We start from the raw sequence: 24,462 nt of genomic DNA on the forward strand, positions 1-24,462 counted from the left end.
AAATGTGTCACTTTAAGATCTTTATAGGAACACTTTATAAACGGAGACTGTGTTGAGAGTAAACAGCTCTTGTGGGCTCGCCAAGTGTGCAAAAAAATGTGTGCAGACATAAATATATCTACCAGTAAAAGACGATAGTTTGTCAATCGTCTTTTTTCCCCCACAAAAACAAAAGCTTCAGGCATTTAGAATAAGATGATCAGCTGCCCCTTTTGGGGATTGGTAAAAAAAATTCATTGTGAGGATTTATTTTTCCTATTTACTTTTGAACAATATTAAACTACTACTCCCAACAAATAAACAATAAAATTAAAAAATAGTTTAAAGATAGAATGATTTTGGGCATGAAGCCCCGACTGACGCCTTTATCCCGTCAGTTGTGCCTCCTCTGTCCGGGCTGTTTGGAGAGGAGCCCACACTAATTGCTGCAGGTGCGGCTGATTGTTGAGGGAAAGATCAACAGGTATCTGCAGCGTAGCCTCAAAACACCACTGCATGGATTTAAAACTCATTCTTCCCTTTATTTATTTCATTCAATTTCTTTCTCATTGACAAATGAAACATCGAGGAGGTTAAAATAAAAAGATGTTCTCCGCACTAAACATCTCGTCCTCTGTCGACGGCAACCTGTCACACGTCGACCCGCAGCAGACGCTCCGGGAGCTCAGCCACTGGCCCATCAAGGTGAGCGTCATCGTGGTGCTGGGGCTGATGGTGACTTTGGGCAACGTCGCGGTGCTCCTGGTCATCACCTCCTCCGTGACCGGCTGGTCCAGGAACTCTCGCTACTTCCTGCTCTCCCTGACCGCCGCAGACTCGGCCTTCGGCCTGCTGGTCATGCCCCTCAACCTGTGGGTGAGCGTGCTGAAGGAGCACACCGACGGGCCCGACGCCCTGTGTCACGCCGTGGCCTTCTGCAACGCCACCGTCTACTCCACCTGCATGTACACGCTGGCCATGATCAGCCTGGAGAGGTACGTGGCGGTCTTCTACCCGCTGCAGTACTCCTCGCTGATGACGCGGAGGAGGACGCTGCTGCTGATCGCCTTCGCCTGGTGCTTCCCGCCCTTCCTGCTGTCGCCCATCTCCTTCCCGGGCGGCATCATCGAGGTGCACTTTTCCACCGCGTCACTCGTCTGCAACCCGTCCTACTCCACCAACGTCGGCTACTCGTTCGGCCTGACGTGCCTCATCTTTTTCCCCTGCTCCGTCGTCATGACTTACTCCAATGTCAGGGTGTGGTGCGCCGCCAAGAGGCAGAGGCTCAAACTGCGCAAATACGGCTGCGCGCGTCGGAGCAGACTGAACGTGGCCTCCAGGGTGCTCGTGCCCGTGATGGCAGCCTACTTCACCTGCTGGATACCCTGCATGTCAGCAATGGTGTACAATGGTAAGTAGTGAGGAAACGCACTGCGAACACTGGTGTCCTCATCCATCTGTACATGGTGGACACATAGATAAACACTGCTGGGATGTTGGGTGGGTGGGTGGGTGGGTGGATGGATGGTGGCAGTGGCAGAGCCAGGAATGTTTCCTTGGGGTGGCCACAGGTTGACATCATAACGGAGATCATTGTGATTCTTGATATTAGCTCAAGAGTCAGTGATGAGAGGTTCATTGTCTTTCTGACAGATTTGTTTCTATACTGTATTTGTGCGGTTGTCAGAAACTTTCATCAAAGTGTAATTATTTTAGTGTATGCTAAATGCAATGATTATAGATTTAAAATTCCTGATTTGGTGCTCTCTGTCATCTTGAAAACTGTGTACTGATAATAGAGTTATTGAAGTGTGCTTTGTAGGTTGAGTGTATAACTTCACTATATAAAAAAAAAGGGCCTCCACCAAACCATCAGATGTTTTGACATGTAACCCACCTCACAAACACAAAGCTGTCTTGGTTGATAATGCGAAATTTAAGGAATATCTATTGCTTTCTGCGCTCTCTGTGGATATTAACCTTGCTTCATCCTCATGTTTTCCTTATGTCAGCCGTCTCAGGTAGCAGCGTACCAGAGTGGGTGGAGTTCGTGGTGGTGTGGCTGCCCACCTCCAACGGTTTCCTCAACTGCATCTTCTACTTCTGGATAAACCGGAGCTTCCGTAAAAAATTCCAACTCGTTCTGCAGAGGCTGACCCTGGCCCTCTGCCCCAATTTAGCCAATGCCATTGGTTGCTGCGAAGCCTCTAAGACACAGTTTGTGTCTGGAAATTTTGACAATTACAACAGTGTCCATGAAAGGTCCTCCAGTGTCTCCTCCACCTGCACTCTTATGAGTATGGCCTAGAAGATCCGCACATGGTCCACTGGTCTGGACAAGTCGCTGATAAATCTAAACATGGGCTATGAGGGCGTGGCAAAGAGCAATGGATTAAATACGTTTGACCAAAACCAACGTTTGATGGTAAAATAATCGCTGTATAGACAAGATTGCCATAGTTTTTGTTGTATATATTTTTTTGTACATTTTTTATTTTTTAATCAAATTCATCCGATGAAAAATAGCCTCAGTAAATGACTCATTAGTTTCTGTTTTAATCAAGCATTCCAGATTTGATTATCTGTCTGTCAGCGATGGCCTCTTAAACCACCTTTTAGTTGTTTTATGGATCGCCATCTAGCCAGTCTGTACCTCAGAAATAGGCACGCCTAGACGGCGCAGGCATATCAACAGTTCACAGCTTTGTTTAGCATATTTCTCTAAGTATTCTTGGTTCTGCCATTTAGTTTATCACATGGAACTGATATATTCATATGAAACACTGATGAAGCAACATTTTATTTCACTAACAGTAGCTGTGAAACACATAGGTTGCCCACCATCTCGTAGAACTTAATGTAACTGCTTTACAGAAGTATTTCAGCTGCCAAAGATGGCCACATTTTTACAAATCTATAGATAGCAAATAGCATAACTTTGGTTTGCGTACTTTGAGAAACTCTCGCCGTTTGCTATTTGAGGTCTAAACACTCATGTTCCATTGGTTTTTGTAACTGTCACTGTTTAGAAAAGAGATGCAGAAAGATTTTTATGTGTTTTAATTGTTTGGTTGTTTGGTATTCTCCCCCTCCAAAAAAGTGACTTGTGAAAGTGAGCTGAGCATCAGAAAACATGTTGTGAAGTTGTATCAAAAAAAAAATCACAGCCATTTATATGAAGTCCATGCTTCTAAACGACCAATTTTATAAAGAAAAAAACACTAATACCTATGAATCGTTTATGATCTAATAAATAAAGCTTATATCTTTTGAATCGTATCATCATTCAGTTTGAAATATGAATAAATATTTGGCATGATCATTTATTTCATGGTTTTCCGAAAGAGTCCAGAATGAACCATCAGGAACAGGGAAGCTCAACATCTCCGCGTAAGACCTGCATGATAATGTTGTATTTTTATATGTAATATAATGTAAGTGAACCATGAGAGATTATCAAGTACCACTTTAATGTTTGGTAACTTTGACTATCTTTGGGCTATAGTCATGTTTTTTCAATCAATCACTAGCATTTGACCCTGGGTGCAGCTTTATCACGATAACGTCAAGCTCTTTAAGCAGTTTTAAGGCTGCAGTGCCATCTTGTGTTTCTATCAGGAAATGCATTTAAAGAAAATCAACTCTTTTTAACCAAAATAGTAGAATAAACTCTGGTCTTAGGTTGTTTTTTTTGTTTTTTTGCTGTGTTCTTCTTAACTGCTTGACCTGAGCAAAATGTGTTGCTACCAACAACCAAGTCTGTGCCTCTCCTCACAAATCGGGAACATCAAGCGGATCAATTACATCGTCCTCAGCCGCTGGCGATCAGCCTGGCTGGGAGGAGACACAGGGAGGCTGCATGCGACTGTGCAGTAGGATGATCTTTGCTTGTCAGGTTTGTTTTCCAGGGAAATTGATCAAACGTATGAAAATCTCATACCAATGTTAAAGTAACTCCCTTGACTCAATGAAACACCAACACGCTTTAAGAGATGAATTTTACTCAGAGATGCAACAGAAAATGTCAGTTAAAATGCAGAGAGATGTTTGTTTACAACGGAGAAGACAAATTAATCGGATAATCAGAGTAGTTTAAAAATCTAGTTAATCAGTTTGTACATTAGAAAAGTCTTGCGGGCAATCCAGTAAATTGGTGCCAAAATGTAAAGGTAAATCTTGAGAATTAAAAAATGTAATCATTTCCTATAGATGCCGTCTGATTGTGGACTGGCTTAAATTAAAACCTGGCTGACCAGAATATGTGTAAAATCCAGAGATAGTTGCTTGTTTCAGTCATACAATGACACAGAATTGAGATGTATAAGCAGAACTTAGTGTAAAATTGCCTGTAAAGCAGCAAATGGCATAGTAACGTACACACAGCACACAGAACAAATCTGTATTCATCAGTCAGATACATTAATTACAATATTAGTGATTGCACTGCATAAATAAATTCATATCAATATCTTGTTCTTAGAGACAAATTTTTGATAACTGACCTCCAAAATTTAACTTTTTAAATTTAACTTTTACGATCACACGCAACATGATTCATCACTATTTTCAGAAGGGAAGAGACAATTTTCACTGCTGCATTCTGCAATTTAACTTCTTACCCATTCATATCGACGCAACAAATAACGTCATCCCCAGCAGCAACACTGTATGCATGGCAATTAAAGGAATGTATGAAAACCATGAAGTTCAATAATTTCTCATTAGGTTAAAAGTAACTATATCCTTCATGGTAAAATATAATTCAAAAGGCGACTGACAGAGTAGTAAATATTTATTCTTACTGTTTCATAGCTTTGTATCTCCAATAAACGTGTGAACAGTGGCAAATGTGTGTATCAGGCTCAACGGCAGGCAAAGGTTTAAGCTGAGCACCCTTATTTAGCATGATGGAAAACAGCCACAGTGACAGTGAAAGACAATAAAAAAATGAAGGCAGATAATTGAATCTCGCCTGAGGCGGTGTCTCAGGAGCACTCTGTCAAAATGTTCCCCTCCTTCTCTTGCTGGAGAAGACGCACACGCTGCAGACAGTGTGCGTTGAGTGTGAGGAGGTTTTGGTTTAACATTTGAAGGCCTCCAGATAAATAGGACATGATGAGAATGGGACGCCACACTCAGGAGGACTTGTGATCAAACATGTAAAAGCGACACACAATGCCAACAACAGTGGCAACAATGGCAGGTATCAACCATGTTGTCCAAGAGCTGTGGAACGAAAAGATCAGTAGCATTATCAGCATTTATATTCATTTATCTTGAATTACAATTTATGTCTGGAAACAAAAAATTGCAAAACTATTGCAGAATCATTTTCATTTTGTATTATTTATTTATTTATTTATTTACCCTTTTTTCCTTTTTTTTTAATACAAAAAATACTTTTGGTTTTAATAATTACCTTTTTTTATATTAATTTCTCAGTTTCATCTGTATTACTTTAATAACACCACCACCACCACAACATTTTTGGCCAAATCTGCTGCAATCACATAAAGTGTAATATAATTGCCATGAAACCCACCTGGACTCCTCTGAATTCGAGTCACACACATTCTGCAAAGGAAAATAATAATACATTTAAATAAATATATTGAAATATTACTACAATTCATTTCTACTCCATATTACAGATAACAAGATGGACAATACAACTCACCTTTGATGGCTCCTTCTGTCTGTCGTTCTACAAAAAACAAAGTTGCACAATTACAACCTCAAAAACATTCATTCCACAACTACACATTTGGTAGTGTGAATCAAATGGTTAGTTACTGTAAAATTGTGGTTCAAATGTTTAACTTACAATTTATTTTGTGCAAAGGATGGATATAACTGTCAACAAACTGTCAAAAAAAAACAACCAAAAAAACAACCAAAAAAAGTTGGAAAACGCTTCAAATCCTATCCTACCATGTGGAGCTCCCCGATGAGGTACTGCTCGAGCATCTCCCTGGCATCTGTGGAGTGGCCCACGTCTTCAAAGCTCTCTGTTGCATCTGCGCCTGCCTGCTCCAACAAAACCTCCTCACCTCCTGGATGCTGAACACAAAAGAAAAAAAAATATATATATATATATATATATTTCCTTTATGGGAGGGACAATGAGGACACAAAATTATACATGCAAGACTTGAGTACTTCTTTTTGCAATATCATTTTGCTATATAGCTCTATAGTTGATGTCACACACGTCAGATTATATCTTGTCCATCGGGCTTTGTATGTGAAGGATCCACTTGACTTGCTCCGACTGAGACAGTGGCCGGATGTTAACCCGGCCCGGACCATAACTTTGTCCTGCATTGGTCATTTGAACAACATCACTTATTGTGCCTTGACATCACATGACCAGACAGCGGAAAAGGCTAGTGCAAGGGTGGGCAAACTGTTTGACTGGTGGCCCACAATGGGTTCTAAATTTTGACAAGAGGGACCTGAGCAGGAGCAGATGGATGGAGTGTTTAGCTGACCCACCTCATAGGAGAAAAAAATATTTTCATGGGACATGTAGAAAACATGTGCTGTAACCATCTATTGAAAATGAACAAAAGTGTTACAACTAAATCAGTGTCTTTGAAGGCCATTGTATTTATGCCTTTGTTGAAATTACTCTTAAAACACTGAACATTTTATGAAATACAGCTATATTATATCGTATTAGCTAATAATATAATTTCTTCAAGTTCGGCAGGCCGGATTAAAAAGCATAACGGGCCACATATGGTCCCCGGGTCATAGTTTGCCCACGCCTGGTTTAATGAACATGCAAATAACAACTTCAAGTTTACTCTTTTTTTTTTCTTCTTTTTTTTTAAAGTGCTGGCTATCGCCATAGCAATGCAAAGCACGGAAAAAACCCACACAAGTTCACTAAGAGCGAATTCTTTAACCTTTAGACCTTCAGTCCACATTACTGATGGCAAGATAGCACTGGTCACTTATCAAGACCTGCTTGTGAACAAACATTAAATTGCCGAGTAATGCTTTTGTAATTTCAGGAAGTGACGTAACTTAACCAGAATTCTGAGGGGGGGGAAAAAAAAACAGGTACCAACCGATCAAAAAGCATGCTGGCTGCGTGCACCCTGATGCCACTGTGCATTTCTTACCTCTTCGAGAAAACGTGTGATGTCATACACGTTGTCGTGGATGATGAGCCATGTGTCACTACTCATATTGTGTTCTCGTATCTCTTCTAACGTGTAATATTTCACCCCGTCGCCGGTCGCCTCCGCAACACTGCCGTCGGCGGGTTCCTCGCACGTATTGACGGCATTCTCGTTTACTTCCTCACCCATTGTGATGTCAATGTAAAATGCCGACAGACAAACACGAAACGGTGGGGCAACTTTAGCTTCAGTTAGCCAGGTAGCACCTGAGCCGCGGACGGAAAGATGTGGACGGACCGCTGGTTTAGCAATGTGTCGATCACTTCCTGTTACAAGGCTCCCTAAATGCTACGGTTGCCCCCGACTCGCTCGAGTAAATTAGATTGCGATTTTAGTGTTAAACAAAACTAGATGCGGACTCGAATGCGATCCTGTCGCCGGCATATCACCAGATATGAATAAGAGGCCAATGACAAGCGGGTTGTTAGACCTTTTTGCGCAAACACCTTAACCTGACCAATGAAAAGGCGACTCCCTCGGCGATAACCAATCGAAACCCACCAATGTATGATCACGAGACCTCGGAAGAACGCGCAGGCTGTCAAATGTGCGTTGTCAATGTGCATATGTATTTTATTTCCCGTGATATAATTTGTGTTATCACATGTCAAAATTTATCATGAGATTGACTCATTTTTATCCGAAAATCTACTTGGAAGAATTCTTGTCACACACACACACACACACACACACACACACACACACACACACACACACACACACACACACACACACACGGGCTTCTTTCTGTCCTGATGAGAGGTAAATGTAGTCTTTATGATAATGTTATGTCACGTGCTCAAAAGATCGCCAAGGCAAATTTTATTTTTGTAATTATTACTTGTGAAGTAAAAATATTTTCTGATTTTAAATACATACTACATTATACATAAATATACGGACCAATGACATGAACATTTAAATTAGTTTTTGATATTCTATATCTGACACGAGTTCACTTAAAAAGGAGTGTGCAAATCCCATTTAAACAATATGTATTATAAATGGTTATCTGGCTGTCATCATGTTACCACGTTCAAACATACCAACAAGTGACATGAGTTTTGGTCCTTAAAGTACTTCTAAACAACGGATTGGACTATTAACATTTAACAAACAAGTTAAGTTTTACACGAAGTAATCGTTTGCTAATATTTAATTATTTGAATATTATCAAACAGTTTTTTTTTCTTCCCATTGCATGTATTTGTTTTGTATATTCACATTTTAATCTATTTGTGTACTATTTGCATTGCATAAACGTACTATTACATATACAGTGGGAATATTCTACTACACTTCAACTATTGGATCAAAACAATTGGATCGAAACATTTTCTCTCGCTTTGTCAACACAACGTTTAAATAAAGTTTTCAACGCTTCCGCTTCTGAGAATTGTGGGATAGCAATGGCTGCTTCCTTGTTGTTGCGCACAGCTTTGTATTTACGTAAACTGCTGTGGTTTTAAGTGTTTTATGGATTACCTTTTCAAAGTTTCCGTTAAACTAGTATTTCAGTTCGATATAAGATTTCCTACCGCATGCACCTTAAGAGTCTAGGGATTTATTGACAAATCGGAGGCCTGCGTGAGTTAGCAGATACTTTGGCGGCTAGCTTACGTCAATTTTGGAGGTACGTAAACCCCACGTTAGTTATGTAGTTTCATTTTAAAACACCGGTCACAGTAATCACTTTAACATTACTCACCGTAATTACTAGCCAAGCTAAGCGACGCCGAATGTCTGAAAATCGATTTAAAAGCTAAGGTTAAACGCTATCATTGTTTTGATGAGTTGTTTCCACCGACGTGAACTGCTCAAGAGAAACGTGACATATAGGACTGAAATTTACTATTGCACTTCGTTTAAACAAATCGTTTTCTTTTTAACCAGATCACGAACAATTTAACAATACGAATCGCTACTAATGTGTTGGTTTTGTGTGAGGTATCTAACTGTGCTGCAGGCAGCACAACTACTGCAACTCAAGATTGTATTACCCTTTGTGTCGTTGTTGTGAGTTCAATTGATCGTTCAAACAATTTTATAAATATATGCACCTTTTTCCTATTCGTCCGTTTCTGTCGCATCACAAAAATCCAAGGAGAAATTGTGTGACGCGTTTCATAAATAAATCTTTCAAATACACTCACGTTGCTTTGCTAATTTTACCCCTGGTTTTTCACTATTTCTATGCAGACAATGGATGATGATACGTCCATGCATAGGCTTGAGGGGACTGACCCGAAGGCTGAAGTCGGTGGGCTAATAGTCAAGAAGAAGAGTGCTGCTTCTGAGCCCCATGTCTTTCGGGCACCTGCGCCACGCGCCTCCATGCTTGGCTTGGATCTACTGGCAGCCCAGAAAAGAAAGGAGCGTGAGAATCAGGAACAGAATGGTGCTGGTGGTGATGACGGGACTAACAAGAAGTCAAAGGTTTCTTCCTACAAGGACTGGGATGAGAGTAAAAGTGACTCTGGATCCGATGAAGACGACTGTGACAATAACCAAGACACTAAGAAGGAGAGGTTTGTGTCTATCCAACACATAGAAAAAAGACAACAAAAAAAAATAACATATACAGTGTCTCAGAGATTTTATGCTAAATTCTTGGAACTGTTATGATTCAAAGTCCCATTGAAAAACTAGACCTTTTTTTTTTATTTATTTATTTTTTTTAATAATCTAAACAGGACAGTTTAATACCAACATCAAATAAAACACGGTCCAACATTTTACATTGTTTGCATCCTTCTTTTTTCTTTTTTTTTTTACTATGTAGCCGAAAATATCGAGTAACTGGCTCCGAGACGCCCTCAAACCCAGGAGGGGTAAGTGAGGAGTTCCGCCGGAGACACCAGCAGAGGGAGAAAGACAGACGTGAGCACGGAGTGTACGCCTCCTCCAAAGAAGACAGGAACCGAGACAAAGACCGGGAAAGACACAGAGACGGCGGGAGAGATAGACGCAGTGAAAGAGGTAAATAGTGACATTAGTTAGTCATTTTATTTGAATGAATTTTCAAGTTTGAGTTTTGGTGCAGCCTTGTCCTTGGGGTGGTCAGTTGCTTTCTTGCTTCCCGTTTGATTTTCTGTAATGCTCTTATCTTGGGCGCGATTAGTAAATGAAGCATGTGTTGCAGATGAGAGGGGGAGCAGCTCCAGCCGTGGCAGCAGCAGCGGCCGGTCAGTGCGTTCAGAGGGGAGTGACAGAAGCGATCGCTCACACAGAGACAACTGGTCAGAGCGCCTCAGCCGAGGAAGCAAGAGGGATGAGCCTCTGACACCACAGAGTCGTTCCAGAGGTGGCCAACTTTAATTTCAGGTTTTTTTTAGATGTCAAGATGATCACAATTATTGGGTTGACCTTTTCTTTTTCCTTCAACAGATACTTTTACCCCTTCGCGCTCCAACTGGGAAGAGGATGACAGTGGTTATAACTCCTCACGGCGTTCCCAGTGGGAGTCTCCTTCTCCTTCCCCTTCCCCTTCCCCATCTCCATCTCACAGAGAGTCGGATCGCTCAGAACGCAGCCATCGAAGTGGCCGAGAGAGTGAGAGGAGGGACAGGTAAAAACAACTCCATGTGTTCTTTAGATTATCTAAGAATTTTTCACATTGATTTGAAATGCTTCCCTGCGCTAATGTTACTTCATAGTTTCATATTTCTGGCTCTCACTTTTCATCCGAAATGGGTAGTTGTTGAGGAACCTATTGAAGCTGATGAGTCTTCTGTATTTACAGGTCAGTCAGAGGCCGTTACCCCGATGACACTCCTCTACCCACACCGTCGTACAAGTACAATGAGTGGGCCAATGACAGAAAGCATCTGGGCTCCACTCCTCGTTTATCCCAAGGCAAAGGTATAGTTCTATAAATAAAGCATTGTGTGCAGACTTGAATTCATCCATCATGTAAGCCTTTTTGAAATGTACTGCTCTGCTTCCTCCACAGGAAAGAAAGACAATGGAGAGGGAGGAATTTTCTTTGATAAAGAGGAGGAAAAAGAGCAGTGGGAAGATGACCAGAAGGTGAGTTCTGCAGTTGTCATTTCATGTTATGACCATGCAGTTTAGACTTATTTTTTTTTAAGACTGACCTTGCAAATTGTCCTGGTCTTGCAGCGATTTGACCGGTGTTGGTACACGATAGAGGAGGGCGACGACGAGTACAACCCTGTGTATGCCTTGTCTGATAACTATATCAAGAAGAGAGAGCAGATTCTCCAGAAGCAGACTCAGAAGAGGATATCTGCCCAGAAACGACAGATCAACGAGGTAAGAGCAGTCAGAACTGTTCGTCCTGGATCCACATCTGTCAGTGCTCGTACGTCTCCCTAACACTGCCGTGTTCACTCAGGATAATGAACGGTGGGAGACAAACCGCATGCTGACCAGTGGCGTGGTGCAGCGGTTAGAGGTGGATGAGGACTTCGAGGAGGACAATGCTGCTAAAGTTCACCTGCTGGTTCACAACCTGGTCCCCCCCTTTCTGGATGGAAGAATAGTATTTACCAAGCAGGTAAGCGATGCCAAGAGGGAGGCTGTGGTTTGGCTTATAGTCACCAGAGTGCTTTATTGGTGATTCATTACTTTGTTTTTTTTTTTGTCCTGAAAATGGTGTGAATTGGTCTAAATGTTTGTGTGCATGTTGTCCTGCTGCAGCCAGAGCCTGTCATCCCTGTGAAGGACGCCACCTCCGACATGGCAATCATCTCTCGCAAGGGCAGCCAACTTGTGCGCAAACACCGTGAGCAGAAAGAACGCAAGAAGGTTGGTAGCGCCGCAGGGCTGACTAGCTGCCTAGTAACTTATACGTACAGCAACATTTTTACAAATTGCACAAATGCATACGATGTGTATGTCATGATTTTCTACTTTCGAACACTCATGAAAAGGTAATTGAATTACTTCTGTTTTCAGGCACAGCACAAACACTGGGAACTGGCGGGGACGAAGCTCGGTGACATCATGGGTATCAAGAAGAAGGAGGACGATGAGAATGCCAGCGAAGTGGTTGGAGAGGACGGCAAAGTGGACTACAGGTGATGGCAGTTTCTGCAGTTGAAATGATAATTAAAATTCCAGTATTATGCAAAATGTATTTTATTTGCAATGAATGATGTACTCTACATCCTTTTTCTTTTTTACTCCCTCTGAATTTTAGTACTGTTTTTGCTAAAACACATTGCTCTCAAAATAAGTCCTTTGTGATTTCACAAAGAACAAGAATACCTCACCTGCTGAGTGCCTATACCCTCAGCCAGGTCTTTTCTCTGCCCACGATCACTGCTTTCATTGCCTTCCAAACAAGTGAAAGCTTTAACAAACATCAGTGTTAGCGGCTAAACAGTGTTTGTGGGAGGCTTTAAACACAGGGCTAAATATGTTGTTTTCTGATCGTCTGCAGACTTCTTTAGATAACTACCGGTGCAAGTCTTGTTCATTTGTCGTTGAGATCTTTTCTTTTACCCTCCGTTAAACAGAGCTGAGCAGAAGTTTGCCGACCACATGAAAGAAAAAAGTGAGGCCAACAGTGAGTTTGCCAAGAAGAAGACTCTGCTGGAACAGAGACAGTACCTGCCCATATTTGCAGTCAGGCAGCAGCTTCTTAACATCATACGGTAAGGGAATTCCAAATTTAAGAAACTGATTCAAAAGAATTGTGCAAGAAAACCAAGTTCCTTATTGACTTAAAAGTGTAACTGTTTTGGCATCCGCAGGGACAACAGCATAGTGATTGTTGTTGGGGAGACGGGGAGCGGCAAGACGACCCAGCTGACACAGTACCTGCACGAGGACGGCTACACCAGCTACGGCATGGTGGGCTGCACGCAGCCTCGCAGAGTGGCAGCCATGAGTGTGGCAAAGCGAGTGAGCGAGGAGATCGGCACCAACCTGGGAGAGGAGGTGAGACGCCTGTGTGTGGCGCTCCGACAGCCACTTTATAAAGTCTGCATGTAATGTACAATGGTATTCAGCTTAGAAAATCTGTGAAAAATGATAATTGCTAAGAAAAATAAACTTCACACTCAGTCTTGACAAACTGCTGTTGTGCGTGAAACCGCATATAAAGGGATGGAAAACTTCATCTGAATCAGAGAAATGTAAAAGTATTTTGATAAATCACGTTCAGTTTGTCAGGAGTGGAAAGTAAGCGAAAGGTCATCTCACTCTGTAATTGTGGACATGCTTCCAAGTGTGCTGGTCACTCATGTAGCTGACTGACAGCCACGAATGAAACAGAGAAACTCTTCCCTTGAGATTTGGGTTGAAACTGGTACAAGTAGCAACACATTTCCATCAGCATTGGCTGTCATGTCCAGTTTGAGGACTCTTGCATTGATTTAATGCTGAACAGCACCATCTAGTGGACTGAGGGGGACAATGCAGAGCTCAGTCAGAAGAGATGTGATGCGAAAACCTTTGGTACCTCCTGACTTCTTGCAAACTGCATTTTTACCTTCAGGTGGGCTACGCCATTCGTTTTGAGGACTGCACGTCAGAGAAAACCTTGATAAAGTACATGACGGACGGCATCCTGCTCAGGGAATCGCTGCGCGAGTCAGACCTGGACCACTACAGCGCCGTCATCATGGACGAGGCTCACGAGCGCTCTCTGAACACTGACGTGCTGTTCGGCCTGCTGCGCGAGGTCTGTGCGCAGCGACACGATGCCTCATGAAAACGACTATTGAACAAGTTTGGGTTCTTTGTTTGTAACAACGTCCCTCCTGTTCACTCTCTCACCCTTCAGGTTGTGTCCCGACGCACAGATTTGAAACTCATCATCACCTCTGCAACCATGGACTCGGATAAGTTTGCTGCATTTTTCGGAAACGTGCCCATATTCCACATTCCGGGAAGGACTTTCCCAGTAGACATCTTGTTTAGCAAGGTAGGTCTGTGCTCAAGGGGAGGGAATTGTGTTTTGCCTTGTTACTGTTGCAGTTGTTGGGAGTGTATTAATGTAGCCATGTAACACCTCTGTGTACCTGAATGCAAGATGCTCATTGACTGGAGTAAAGAAGATATTTGCTTATTTCTTATACGGTTTTAATTTGTCAGCCAACTTGCAGTCACTGAAGTGTTTGACAGCGGACAAAATTGTCTGGCAGCTGCAGTGCAACTCATAATGTCTCCCCCTAGTGCCAGTCAGTGGTATTACATGAAACACAGCCAAAGGCATGCATTGTATTCATCTTGTGGCAAACGCCTTCACCCGTTTGTTTCTGTTTGTAAAGTCTGTAAAATGGAGCAACAATTTGTTTTGTCAGAAAAGTTCACCCCTCCAGAATAAGTGTTTTGTTTTATTTAATGGGGTTATCTTGTCTGTTTGTCCGTTTGTCTGATTTGCGTGTGCTGTGTTGTAGACTCCTCAGGAGGACTATGTGGAGGCATCAGTGAAGCAGGCCCTGCAGATCCACCTCAGCGGATTAATGGGAGACATCCTCATCTTCATGCCTGGCCAGGAGGACATTGAGGTGACATTTCTGTCTTTGCGTGAAGGACTGTAATTCGATTCAACCGGACAAGAGACACTTTTTTTTTTTAAATCAATTAATTAATTTTGTTTTACCACTATTCTCCACATTATTTCTGCTCTCCTTTTTAGGATCAAACGTTTTATCAATTTCTTTTTTTCCTGATGAAACCCTGCCAGCTGTGTCAGTATGTGTTTCCTCTTTGCGCTCTTAAATTTTTGCGTACCTTGTCCTTGCAGGTGACGTCGGATCAGATTGTGGAGCGGCTGGAGGAGCTGGAAAATGCTCCTGCTCTCGCCGTGCTGCCAATCTACTCTCAGCTGCCCTCTGACCTCCAGGCCAAGATCTTCCAGAAGGTTTGTATCTGGCAAGGCCCACATTGACATGAGCCATGGTGAAAATCTGATTTAAACAAAAGCTAAACAAGGACTTTGACTCATGTTGCGCCAGGCTCCGGACGGCGTGAGGAAATGTATCGTTGCCACAAACATTGCAGAGACCTCCCTCACTGTGGACGGCATCATGTTCGTGGTGGATTCAGGATACTGCAAACTGAAGGTCTGAACTGTGATTGCTTACAATTCCAGTAATATTCTCTTGCACCTTGGGAAACCATCTTTGGTTGAAACCACCTAAGCTCAATGCCCCTCTCACGCCCTCATTTTGTATCGTGCCAACAGGTTTTCAATCCTCGCATTGGAATGGACGCCCTGCAGGTTTACCCCATCAGTCAGGCCAACGCCAACCAGCGTTCAGGCAGAGCCGGCAGGACAGGACCAGGACAGTGTTACAGGTAGCGGGTTGTGTCCTTTGCACGTGTCAATGATCAATCAACATGAACACAGCTAAATAATGAAGACTACATAAAAAAAAAAAAATCAGCATTTTTCCAGATGTGTCCAAGTCTACAGACACTTGTTAGATTAATAAATGTACCATCAAGTCATTCCAGAGGATTGCAGAAGCTGCTGCCTGCACCAGCAACATTTGACTTTCAAATCAAACAAAAAAAATAACTAAATCACTTATCAGTCATTTTGTATTTTTCTTACCTTGGACAAAGGAACTTTCAAGGACAAACTTCCCTGTGTGCACCACATAGTTACAACCATTAAAAAAAATAAAAAAATCTTTGAATGAACACAACCACAACAGAGGAATTCCAACATGATTTTTGCAAGGTCAGAGCCAAACAAACAGTGTTTTTTTTGTATATTGTTTTGATCAGCAGTTTTTGCAGAGATGAACACCTGACCTTACACTTTTTAATGCAGTAAGAGGCAGAAAAAGAAGGCAAAATGTTGGTAACCTCTAATTTGGAGAATTTGTTGTTTGCCTATAAGTGACACATTGTGGTATATTTACATTCAACTATATCTGTAAAGTCTTTGCTCAAAGGTCAGAGTTGCATGACAAGATGGTACTAATAGCTTGTATACATTCAAAACTATCGATACCCCAGTTTTTAACGCTCTGTCCACTGTTTGTCTCCTCGCAGGCTGTACACTAACAGTGCCTATAAAAACGAGATGCTGATGACCACCATCCCAGAGATCCAGAGGACCAACCTGGCCAACGTGGTCCTGCTGCTCAAGTCTCTGGGCGTCCAGGATCTGCTGCTCTTCCACTTCATGGACCCGCCGCCTGAAGACAACATGCTCAACTCCATGTACCAGCTCTGGATCTTAGGAGCGCTCGATAACACAGGTGGGTAGAGACGGAGGGCTGTGGAGGTAAAGACAAGAAGATCTGCCCACAACATTCATACAGTTGCAGTTAATGATTTGGGGTTTTCTTATTTTTAGTCGTTTTATAATTGGTTGGTAAGTAAATCTTTGAATCATTAGAAAAATTAAAAAACAATTCCCCACAGTTTAAGAAGTGACACCAAGCTAAAATACATTGATATTATAGAAATAAGTTATTGCCTTTGTAAAGCAACAGCAAGTAGGAAAGATATTTAATTCTAGAAATTGTTTCCGACAAAGTTGACAGATCATCATTAAATGACTTTTGGATTACAATATTTCAATATTTAGACAATACCTGAATGGAATGTAACATTATTGTACAATCAAACTTAATTCTGTGTTCCATCAGAATCGTGAAAGTAGTTGCTCTGCTCAGCCCGACGCGACGGTCGGGTTTCGGCCCCTCAGATTGAAGATGCTGACATCACAAACAAGCAACAAACTCGCTGTTTAAGCGACGCCTCAGTCAAAGAAATGCTCTGAGGAGGTAGCGTTGCAGCTTAGCCAGTGCAGTAATTGCCTAGTAACTGATCCTGCGTTTGATTTGACTGGTCGGGTCTCATTTCTGTCTCATCCTTAGCCAGATTCCAGGGGATTTAGGGATTTGGGGATAGGGGAGGACTTTTGATGATTCCCTGTATGGTGTGTTAACAGCAGATTATCTCTGATTAAGGCTTACCTGCCCCCAAACTGGCTGCTCTGCCTCTCTGCCTTCCCTTGTTATAAGCTTCTTACACTCCGTCGTGTAATCATATAAATCTGAGCTGCCAAAGTTTTCGACCCAACTCATTTCCACCGCGCCCCCTTCTTGTCTATGAGTATTCCCAGCTGTCAGTAGTTCATCATCCTCTTGTATGGCAAAAGACACCGGATCCACTTTCGCTTCGGTCAAGTGCAGCTTCATCACAGTGCCGCTCTCATCTGCTCTCAGGTGCTTTGACCCCGACCGGACGTCTGATGGTGGAGTTCCCCCTGGACCCAGCGCTCTCAAAGATGCTGATCGTGTCCTGCGACATGGGATGCAGCGCCGACGTCCTCATTATCGTCTCCATGTTGTCAGTTCCCGCCATTTTCTACAGACCCAAGGTACATCAGCAAAACGAAACACAAAACGGTTAAAAAACAGGTTTGAAAAGCAGTAAGAAGTTGTTAAGGTAGTATTTGTGTGTGCGTTAAATGTGTAGTGTTTTTAAGCAAGCTGCCTCCTGTTATAAAAAAAATGAAGCAGGCCACAAGAAGAGAAAAAAGTATTACAGGGTGGAGATGATTTTTATTTAAGTTTGGTGAATAAAGTCACAGTTTTGTGAGTAAAGTAGAAATTTCATGAACAAAGTTGACACAAATAAAGTGGAAATTCTGTCAATAAAGTGGAAATTACTAGACTTGCTCGCAGAGCCTTTCGACTTTATTCTCGAAATTTTGACTCACTTCACGTTGACATAATTGCAAAATTTTGATTTTATTCACGAAATGTTGTCTTTTTTACATCAACTTTATTCTCGAAATTTTGACTTTAATCTCTAAATTTCAACTTTATTCGTGAATTGGAAATTGGGGGAAAAAAATTCTATCTGAATTTTTTTCTCTTCTTGTGGCCCTCAACCACTTTGCTAGATGTGAACCTGGTTGCTGCATTCTGATGTTGTTGTTTTTTTTTTTTTTTTTCCCCCCCAAAATGCTTCAGTTCTCACTTAGAAATATCTCGTCTCTCTTGCGGACTGATCCGTTAACCGTCTGTTGGATCTGTGTGTGCCTCCGCAGGGCCGGGAGGAGGAGAGCGACCAGGTGAGGGAGAAGTTTGCGGTGCCGGAGAGCGACCACCTCACCTACCTCAACGTCTACACGCAGTGGAAGAACAACAACTACTCCAGCGTCTGGTGCAACGAGCACTTCATCCACACCAAGGCCATGCGCAAGGTCGGAGTCTTCACCTTCATTCAGCGGTGCACTGAAATAAATGGAAGACCTTGTCGGTGTGCTGCTAAAGAATACAGTGTTTGTTGAGGTTGTAACGGTGTTATTTTAAAGCTTCTCAGTATTGTTGTATATTATTGTATAAATAGATTTAAACAAGCTAGCTTCTCTGGGCTAAAGGTGTTGATTCTTTTTTTTTTTAGGTGCAGTACAAGCAAATCACACAGCTCTAGTAACATAAAGAGAATGTTGGTGGTGGGAGAGAGCTGGAGTGACAAACTGTGAACTGCACTCATGAGAGTCATCATTCTGTTTAACAATTTAGTCGCAACCAACAAATGATCTGCCCTTTAGTCTGGCTTCAGGCTAATTGTTACTACAGCAATGAAAAGCTTCATCTGAGAGCAGATACAACAATGTCACCGCTGTTTTTTTATTGTGTCTTAACATTATTGTGACAGGCAGTGTTTGGTAAATTCTAATCATCGAGCGTCGTCGTGCTCTCTCGTGTCTTTATACATCTTTTCTTTAACAAAGGAAGTTATTACTTAGTTATTACGAAGGAAATATTCCACCGATAAATGTTTTTAATTTCTTAATTTTTTTGTTACGGTGCAGGTGCGCGAGGTGCGCTCCCAGCTGAAGGACATCATGGTGCAGCAGAAGATGGACCTGGCCTCCTGCGGCTCCGACTGGGACATCATCAGGAAGTGCATCTGCGCCGCCTATTTCCACCAGGCTGCCAAGCTCAAGGTAGCTCCTGCTCTCTTGCCCCCCCACACCACCCCCACACCCACACCGCCACTCAGCACGCCACGGCCAATGGCAACTGGTTGTGGCAGATTTACAGCGGCATAATTACAGAGCGGTGAAATATCCCTGCTGGCCTCCCATTAATATGCCGCTAAATCTGAAAGGAAATTTCAAATCATGACTATATAATCAAGATTCTCCGTTTGACTTACGAGAAGCCGGCCAACCCGGCCAACCCAAAGCACCGCTGAATATACCTCATGTTTATTCTCCCCTGCTGTCGAAAGCAGGCGGAAGGAAGCAAATTAACCCGAGCGACCCGATCCGTCCGCAGACGCAAACACACACCGCGTCTGCTTTTCACACGCGCACATTTTATTTCTTATTTACGACTTCTCCCCCCCCCCGCAGGGCATCGGCGAGTACGTGAACGTGAGGACGGGCATGCCGTGTCACCTGCACCCCACCAGCTCCCTGTTCGGGATGGGCTACACGCCCGACTACATCATCTACCACGAGCTGGTCATGACCACCAAGGTGAGGAACCTCCCCCCCCCCTGCTCCTCCGTCCCTGCAGGATCTCAGCCAGCCGGGCGGCCTGTCGCTGACGCCGAGGCTTCGGCTTGTCTGTCGTTGTGCAGGAGTACATGCAGTGCGTGACGGCGGTGGAGGGCGAGTGGCTGGCCGAGCTCGGGCCCATGTTCTACAGCGTGAAACAGGCGGGGAAGAGCAGACAGGTGAGAGCGGCCGGAGATGTTTGCGCTCGTTTGCCCCTTTTTTGTTCCTTTGTTTGTTTCTTTTGGAAATGGAGCAATGGCCGTAACGCCTGACCTGCTCCTCTGCACCTCTCGCCGCCGCAGGAGAACCGCCGCAGAGCCAAGGAGGAGATCACCAACATGGAGGAGGAGATGTCTCTGGCCCAGGAGCAGCTGAGGTCGCGCAGAGAGGAGCACGACAGGAAGAGCAACATAGGAAGCGTGAGGTAAGTCAGCGACCCTCCTCTTCCTCCATCTCCACATTTTCCTCCTCTCTCTCCTCTTCCTCTTCCTCTTCCTTCTCCTCCATCTCCACCTTTTTCTGCTCCTCCTCCTCCTTGTTCGCCTGCTCCTCTTCCTCTTCCTCCATCTCTATCCCTTCCTCCTTCTCCTCTTGCTCCTCTTCCTCCATTTCCACCTCTTCCTCATCTTCTTCCTCCTCCTCCTCCTCCACCACCTCCGGCCGCCTAATCATGCTGAGGCCTTGTCCAACAATGGTTCCCCGGTGGCCTTCATTTTCCATACGTGGTCAAGATAGAAACGTTTAATTTACCTACAGCGCTGCCATTCCGTATCTGCAGTCCTTCCCCCTCTCTCTCTCTCCCTCCGTCCCTCCACTCCCGCCTCTCTCACTCTTCATGATGAGCTTTTCTCACCTCTGGTCCCCACAGACGAGACAAAAAGAAATAATATTGACTCCTGGCTGACCCCCATTACTGCAGCAATTTAAATCGGGCCATAGCTGCGGCGGAGGCGGGGAGGGGCTGGGGGGGGGCGACTTTCAATTTCAAATTAGAGCAAAAAAAATTAATTTCACACCCATCCGCAGGTTTAACACAGAGAAATAAGGCTATAAAGGCTCATTTTTGGGGAGAAAAAAGGCAGTTTTATTTTTAATTAATCAGCTGCTTTATCTGTGTGAGTTTGGCGCGGCCACGTCCGTGACAGATCCGCTGGAAATAATCACTCTGGAGGTGTAGGATTAAGAATTAGATTTAAAGTGGGTGTGTGATGATGAATGCGAGCGCCTCTCCTGGGCTCCGGGCTGCTTTTGTCCTGCGGCAGGCCTCCTCCACCAGCTCACTGTGACCACAATCAAACATTGCTGTCTTTATTTATTTATTTTTAATTCTCAGCAGCAGTGCCTCAGTGCACCGCCTGCTTTTCACCTGCCTCCCTGCTCACCAGCGCACATCAGTGGTGTGAATTAGGAACTGGCTCGGTTCTTTCCTGTGACTGGAGACACGGAGCTGTGTGTGTTTTAGCATTTCTTTATTTTGGGAGGAATTAAAAAAAAAAAGCTACAATTTGACGCATCTAAGCAGCGCTACTACGACCACTTGAATGTCTCGGCTGCAAAATTCTTTTGTTTTCTTTTTCATGTTTGCAGGAATTTGCTGGAGCTGCGTTGCTGGGACTTGAACTTTAACTTTGTTTACAGCTGCTTGTAAACGGCGACTCACATTTCAGAAGAAAAAAAAAAATCATGTCAGCGAGTGTTGCACACTTTGGTAGTTTATTTTAAAGAGCAGGCTGTCGACTTTGAACAGCTTAACTGTTGCTCAACAGCAACCAAGGTTTGTTTCTACAACCTCAAAGATTTCCGGGTCTTTTAAATTCATAATCATGGTTATTTATGAAGGTCTCTACTCTTTGTTTGTGCATGTGTGTGTGGAGGAGAAAACCCGCTATGTGGCTACATACTGTACATACTAAACATGTTTCCTCAGTGAGCAAAAATCAGCACGACGACGGCTCGAATGCGGCAAATGTTTTGTTTTTAACCGTGCATTTCTGCATGCATGCATCCCGCCACGTGTTTTCTGCTCTGTTCCGTTGGCCAGAAATCTGAGCTCATGTTCAGCATTGAGTCCGGGGGCCGCTTGTGCGTGTTGCCTGCCTACTTGAACACGCACCCGCGCTTGAGAGAAGCGAAACGACTCTTGCACGAAGCCGAGTGCAGCGGTATCTCCCCAGGTGAACATGGAAGACCTGGGGTGGGGGTTGCGGTGGGTTGGGGGGTGGGGGTGAGGGTGAGGGGTGGGGGTGCGGGTGCAGGGGCCAGAGGGAGGTCATGGCCTGATGGTTGCATTTGCCGCAGAGGCGCGTGTACGTGCGGGGCCGACGGAGCAGGAAGTGTCACTGTGTCGCGCTGGCGTAATTAAAGATGATAGATTTGCTGTCAGAAGCGTCAGGCTCTACTTAGCAACACTCTCGGCGGAGAGAGAGGGGGAGAGAGAGAGAGGGAGAGCAGCCCTCCGTCCTGCTGCTTGTTCATTCTCAGCCTCGGCTCACCTTCAGCCGCTCATTCATATTTAACCGCCGCCGCTCATAGGTTGTTTTTTTTTTCCGGCCGCTAACTATGGCGCTGCTCTTGCACTCAAGTCAAAACTTCCAGCTCATGTCTTTCCATTATAATGTTTTTGCTTTCAAGGGCGGTGAAGATCTGCACGCCAGGAAGGAAAGAAGAGGTGCCCATGACCCCCCGACGCACGCCGGCCCGGTTCGGACTGTAGCGGACCAGCTGCCGAGCCCTCACTCACTCCCACCGAGTCGTCGCCTCACAGGAGACTCTACAGCTCCTCCAACTGCCAGCTGCAGTTCCTGGACCCACCACTAGAGTGAGAACTTGTATAAGGCACAAGACTCAAAATAGCGGCGACTGGAAGAGCGTTCTGGACGGAGGTCTAGATGGACTTTACTCAGATTTTATGTTGGCATTTTGAAGCAAAATGTTTGTACAGATGTCCTTCAGAGGCTGAAAACTAAGAAAGATCTCATCTGATGTTAGTGTTTATTTTTTGTGTGTTTCCCGCACGAAAGAGCTCATCTAAAAGTGTCTTCCCACTCTAGAGTTGTGTTACACCCTCATACACGCGCACGCACGCACGCACGCACACACACACACACACACACACACACACACACACATTCGTAGGCTTCTACAGCTGACCTTCTCCTTTGTGTACATCGTTCCAACAATGTAATGGGCTACAGCAGAGCTTCATATTAAATGGTGTGTTGCATTCCACTGTTTTCATGGCCCCTTGTAGTAAACACATCACTCTGTCAAGTGACTGAACTTTTAAAGCCCTGCAAGTGTGGTCACTGTGTTACGCAGCCTCAGAGCGACTCAACCTTAAAGCAAGAGTGTGGTGGAGCAACGGCGACTGGTAAGGCTCAAGTGTGGTTTCAATCCCTCATTCTATTTTCTCATGGAAAATAATGCCTTTGTTATTTTTTTTATGATTCAAGGTTACGTCAATGATTTTGTATCATTCCTGGACGTTTTTTGTCCTCAACTTAATTGCGTCCTGTAGACACGGCGTTTAAAGAGTTGCTTCAGACTGAGTCACAGTTCAATAAGTGGAAGTGATGCAAATGAGGTTTATCATTAAATGATATTCTCTTTTATCACAGTGTATTTTTGTCAAGCACATCACTTACAGGGCAGTGGTGGATTTTTGAGTTACGTACCAATTTGCTATTTCACCGCAGTTGTGTCTGTCCGAGCTTCTTAAGGTGTAATCACAGCTCACTGCATTTCAAACACTTGATAACATAGTTGACTGTGGACGGTTACAGCCGGGCCCTCTTGGCCAGGAACCTAAAGGATAACCAGAATTCCTGACAAGAGCAGAAAATATGAATGAGGGTCTAATGGTCAGTGAAACATACCAACTAAATAATATTGGATTTGAAGCCCTGCCTGACGAGCTGCACTGCTTTGGTTTGCTGCCGCTGTTCTTCAGCCAACTGAACCAGCACCGGATGTTTCAGCAAGATGACGCATCTTACGACACATCCAGTGTACAAGAACAATTAGCAATGACCAGCACAGTAATTTCCCTTTGTTTATCTGCCTCTGACTGCCAAACCTTTTGAAACACACACGAAAAAAAAAAAAAATCTATGACAAATATTTAATGACAAGAAATGGAATTTAGTCACATTTTAAGGGGTGTCCAAAAACTTTTTTCCACTACTGGTAGCTGCTTCAAATGGAACTGATGAAAAGTCATTTCACTTTAGAAGCGTCACCCGTTGTGCTGCTCTTTTGCCTGTAGATGGATCGCGAAGGTGTTTGCACAGTTTCAGCGCGACCTTAACTTTTATTCTCTGTAAACACGGACTGGTATAAATGACAAGGATGTGGATTACTTAGGGAGGAGGGAGGAGGAGCAGGGAGGTCACGGACATGTTGGCATAAACATCTGCGAAAGCAGAAAAACGTGTGAGGAACGGCCGTGATGAGCTCATCAGAGTGGCTGTTTTCCACTGTTGGCGCCACAGTTGCCGAGCTGAGTGAAAGTGATCAGAGAGAAACAAAAAACTCGGTCAGTCTCTTTCACCCAGAACCCCCCCCCGCCACCCTCCCCCTGTCTCGGGCTCCGGCACCCACAGATGTCACACATCTCCATGATTGATCCCCGGGCTCTGAGAGCCTTCAGCCGCAAAGATGTTGATGCGCTTTAGATGAAGAGCCGGCCTATATGTGGGTGGATCTCAGCGCTTTGGCTTTATAGAAGCTGTATGTAAATCCTCAGGTCACAAGATTGTTGAACAAAAGCCCGCGCGGCGTTCCAGTTAGGCTGACACGTCTTGATGTCTCCTCGCCGAGAAAGAAAGCGCTCGCGCT

General features: G+C 43.9%; 3 protein-coding genes across 3 annotated transcripts; 2 read left to right on the plus strand and 1 right to left on the minus strand.

The window, feature by feature from the left end:
• The first annotated feature begins 414 nt into the window (after positions 1–414).
• LOC142887871 (histamine H2 receptor) lies at positions 415–3,002 on the plus strand. Its single transcript, XM_076025783.1, has 2 exons — positions 415–1,390; positions 1,992–3,002. The coding sequence occupies exons 1-2, from the start codon at positions 586–588 to the stop codon at positions 2,285–2,287; spliced, it is 1,101 nt and encodes a 366-aa protein (XP_075881898.1). The 5' UTR covers positions 415–585; the 3' UTR covers positions 2,288–3,002.
• A 961-nt stretch (positions 3,003–3,963) lies between these two features.
• Positions 3,964–7,838, minus strand: cyb5b (cytochrome b5 type B). Its single transcript, XM_076024305.1, has 5 exons — positions 7,110–7,838; positions 5,911–6,039; positions 5,657–5,683; positions 5,522–5,553; positions 3,964–5,205 (listed from the first exon to the last, which is right to left on the minus strand). Exons 1-5 carry the CDS (start codon positions 7,296–7,298, stop codon positions 5,115–5,117), a joined length of 468 nt encoding a protein of 155 aa, XP_075880420.1. The 5' UTR covers positions 7,299–7,838; the 3' UTR covers positions 3,964–5,114.
• A 1,331-nt stretch (positions 7,839–9,169) lies between these two features.
• On the plus strand, positions 9,170–22,896 carry dhx38 (DEAH (Asp-Glu-Ala-His) box polypeptide 38). The gene is made up of 26 exons (XM_076024275.1): positions 9,170–9,697; positions 9,952–10,148; positions 10,312–10,473; positions 10,557–10,737; positions 10,912–11,030; positions 11,122–11,198; positions 11,292–11,444; positions 11,527–11,688; positions 11,832–11,939; positions 12,090–12,211; positions 12,653–12,790; positions 12,890–13,076; positions 13,636–13,821; positions 13,924–14,064; positions 14,540–14,650; positions 14,890–15,006; positions 15,101–15,208; positions 15,331–15,443; positions 16,149–16,357; positions 17,333–17,487; positions 18,163–18,318; positions 18,934–19,068; positions 19,480–19,605; positions 19,710–19,805; positions 19,929–20,050; positions 22,258–22,896. The coding sequence occupies exons 1-26, from the start codon at positions 9,363–9,365 to the stop codon at positions 22,337–22,339; spliced, it is 3,798 nt and encodes a 1,265-aa protein (XP_075880390.1). The 5' UTR covers positions 9,170–9,362; the 3' UTR covers positions 22,340–22,896.
• Positions 22,897–24,462: the final 1,566 nt, after the last annotated feature.

This window comes from Nelusetta ayraudi, unplaced genomic scaffold (assembly GCF_046127955.1).
Source record: "Nelusetta ayraudi isolate G7.1 ecotype Tasmania unplaced genomic scaffold, CSIRO-AGI_Nayr_v1 ptg000002l, whole genome shotgun sequence".
Lineage (NCBI taxonomy): Eukaryota > Metazoa > Chordata > Actinopteri > Tetraodontiformes > Monacanthidae > Nelusetta > Nelusetta ayraudi.

Excerpts from the sequence above, each read along its gene's own strand:
- LOC142887871 (XM_076025783.1), top strand. The coding sequence starts at position 586 with ATGTTCTCCGCACTAAACATCTCGTCCTCTGTCGACGGCAACCTGTCA. Across the intron at positions 1,391-1,991 it reads GTCAGCAATGGTGTACAATG|CCGTCTCAGGTAGCAGCGTA; the intron begins GTAAGTAGTGAG and ends TCCTTATGTCAG.
- cyb5b (XM_076024305.1), bottom strand. The coding sequence starts at position 7,298 with ATGGGTGAGGAAGTAAACGAGAATGCCGTCAATACGTGCGAGGAACCC. Across the intron at positions 5,684-5,910 it reads TCATCGGGGAGCTCCACATG|AACGACAGACAGAAGGAGCC; the intron begins GTAGGATAGGAT and ends TGTTTTTTGTAG. Across the intron at positions 5,206-5,521 it reads TCGAATTCAGAGGAGTCCAG|CTCTTGGACAACATGGTTGA; the intron begins GTGGGTTTCATG and ends TTCGTTCCACAG.
- dhx38 (XM_076024275.1), top strand. The coding sequence starts at position 9,363 with ATGCAGACAATGGATGATGATACGTCCATGCATAGGCTTGAGGGGACT. Across the intron at positions 12,212-12,652 it reads GACGGCAAAGTGGACTACAG|AGCTGAGCAGAAGTTTGCCG; the intron begins GTGATGGCAGTT and ends TCCGTTAAACAG. Across the intron at positions 18,319-18,933 it reads ACACCAAGGCCATGCGCAAG|GTGCGCGAGGTGCGCTCCCA; the intron begins GTCGGAGTCTTC and ends GTTACGGTGCAG.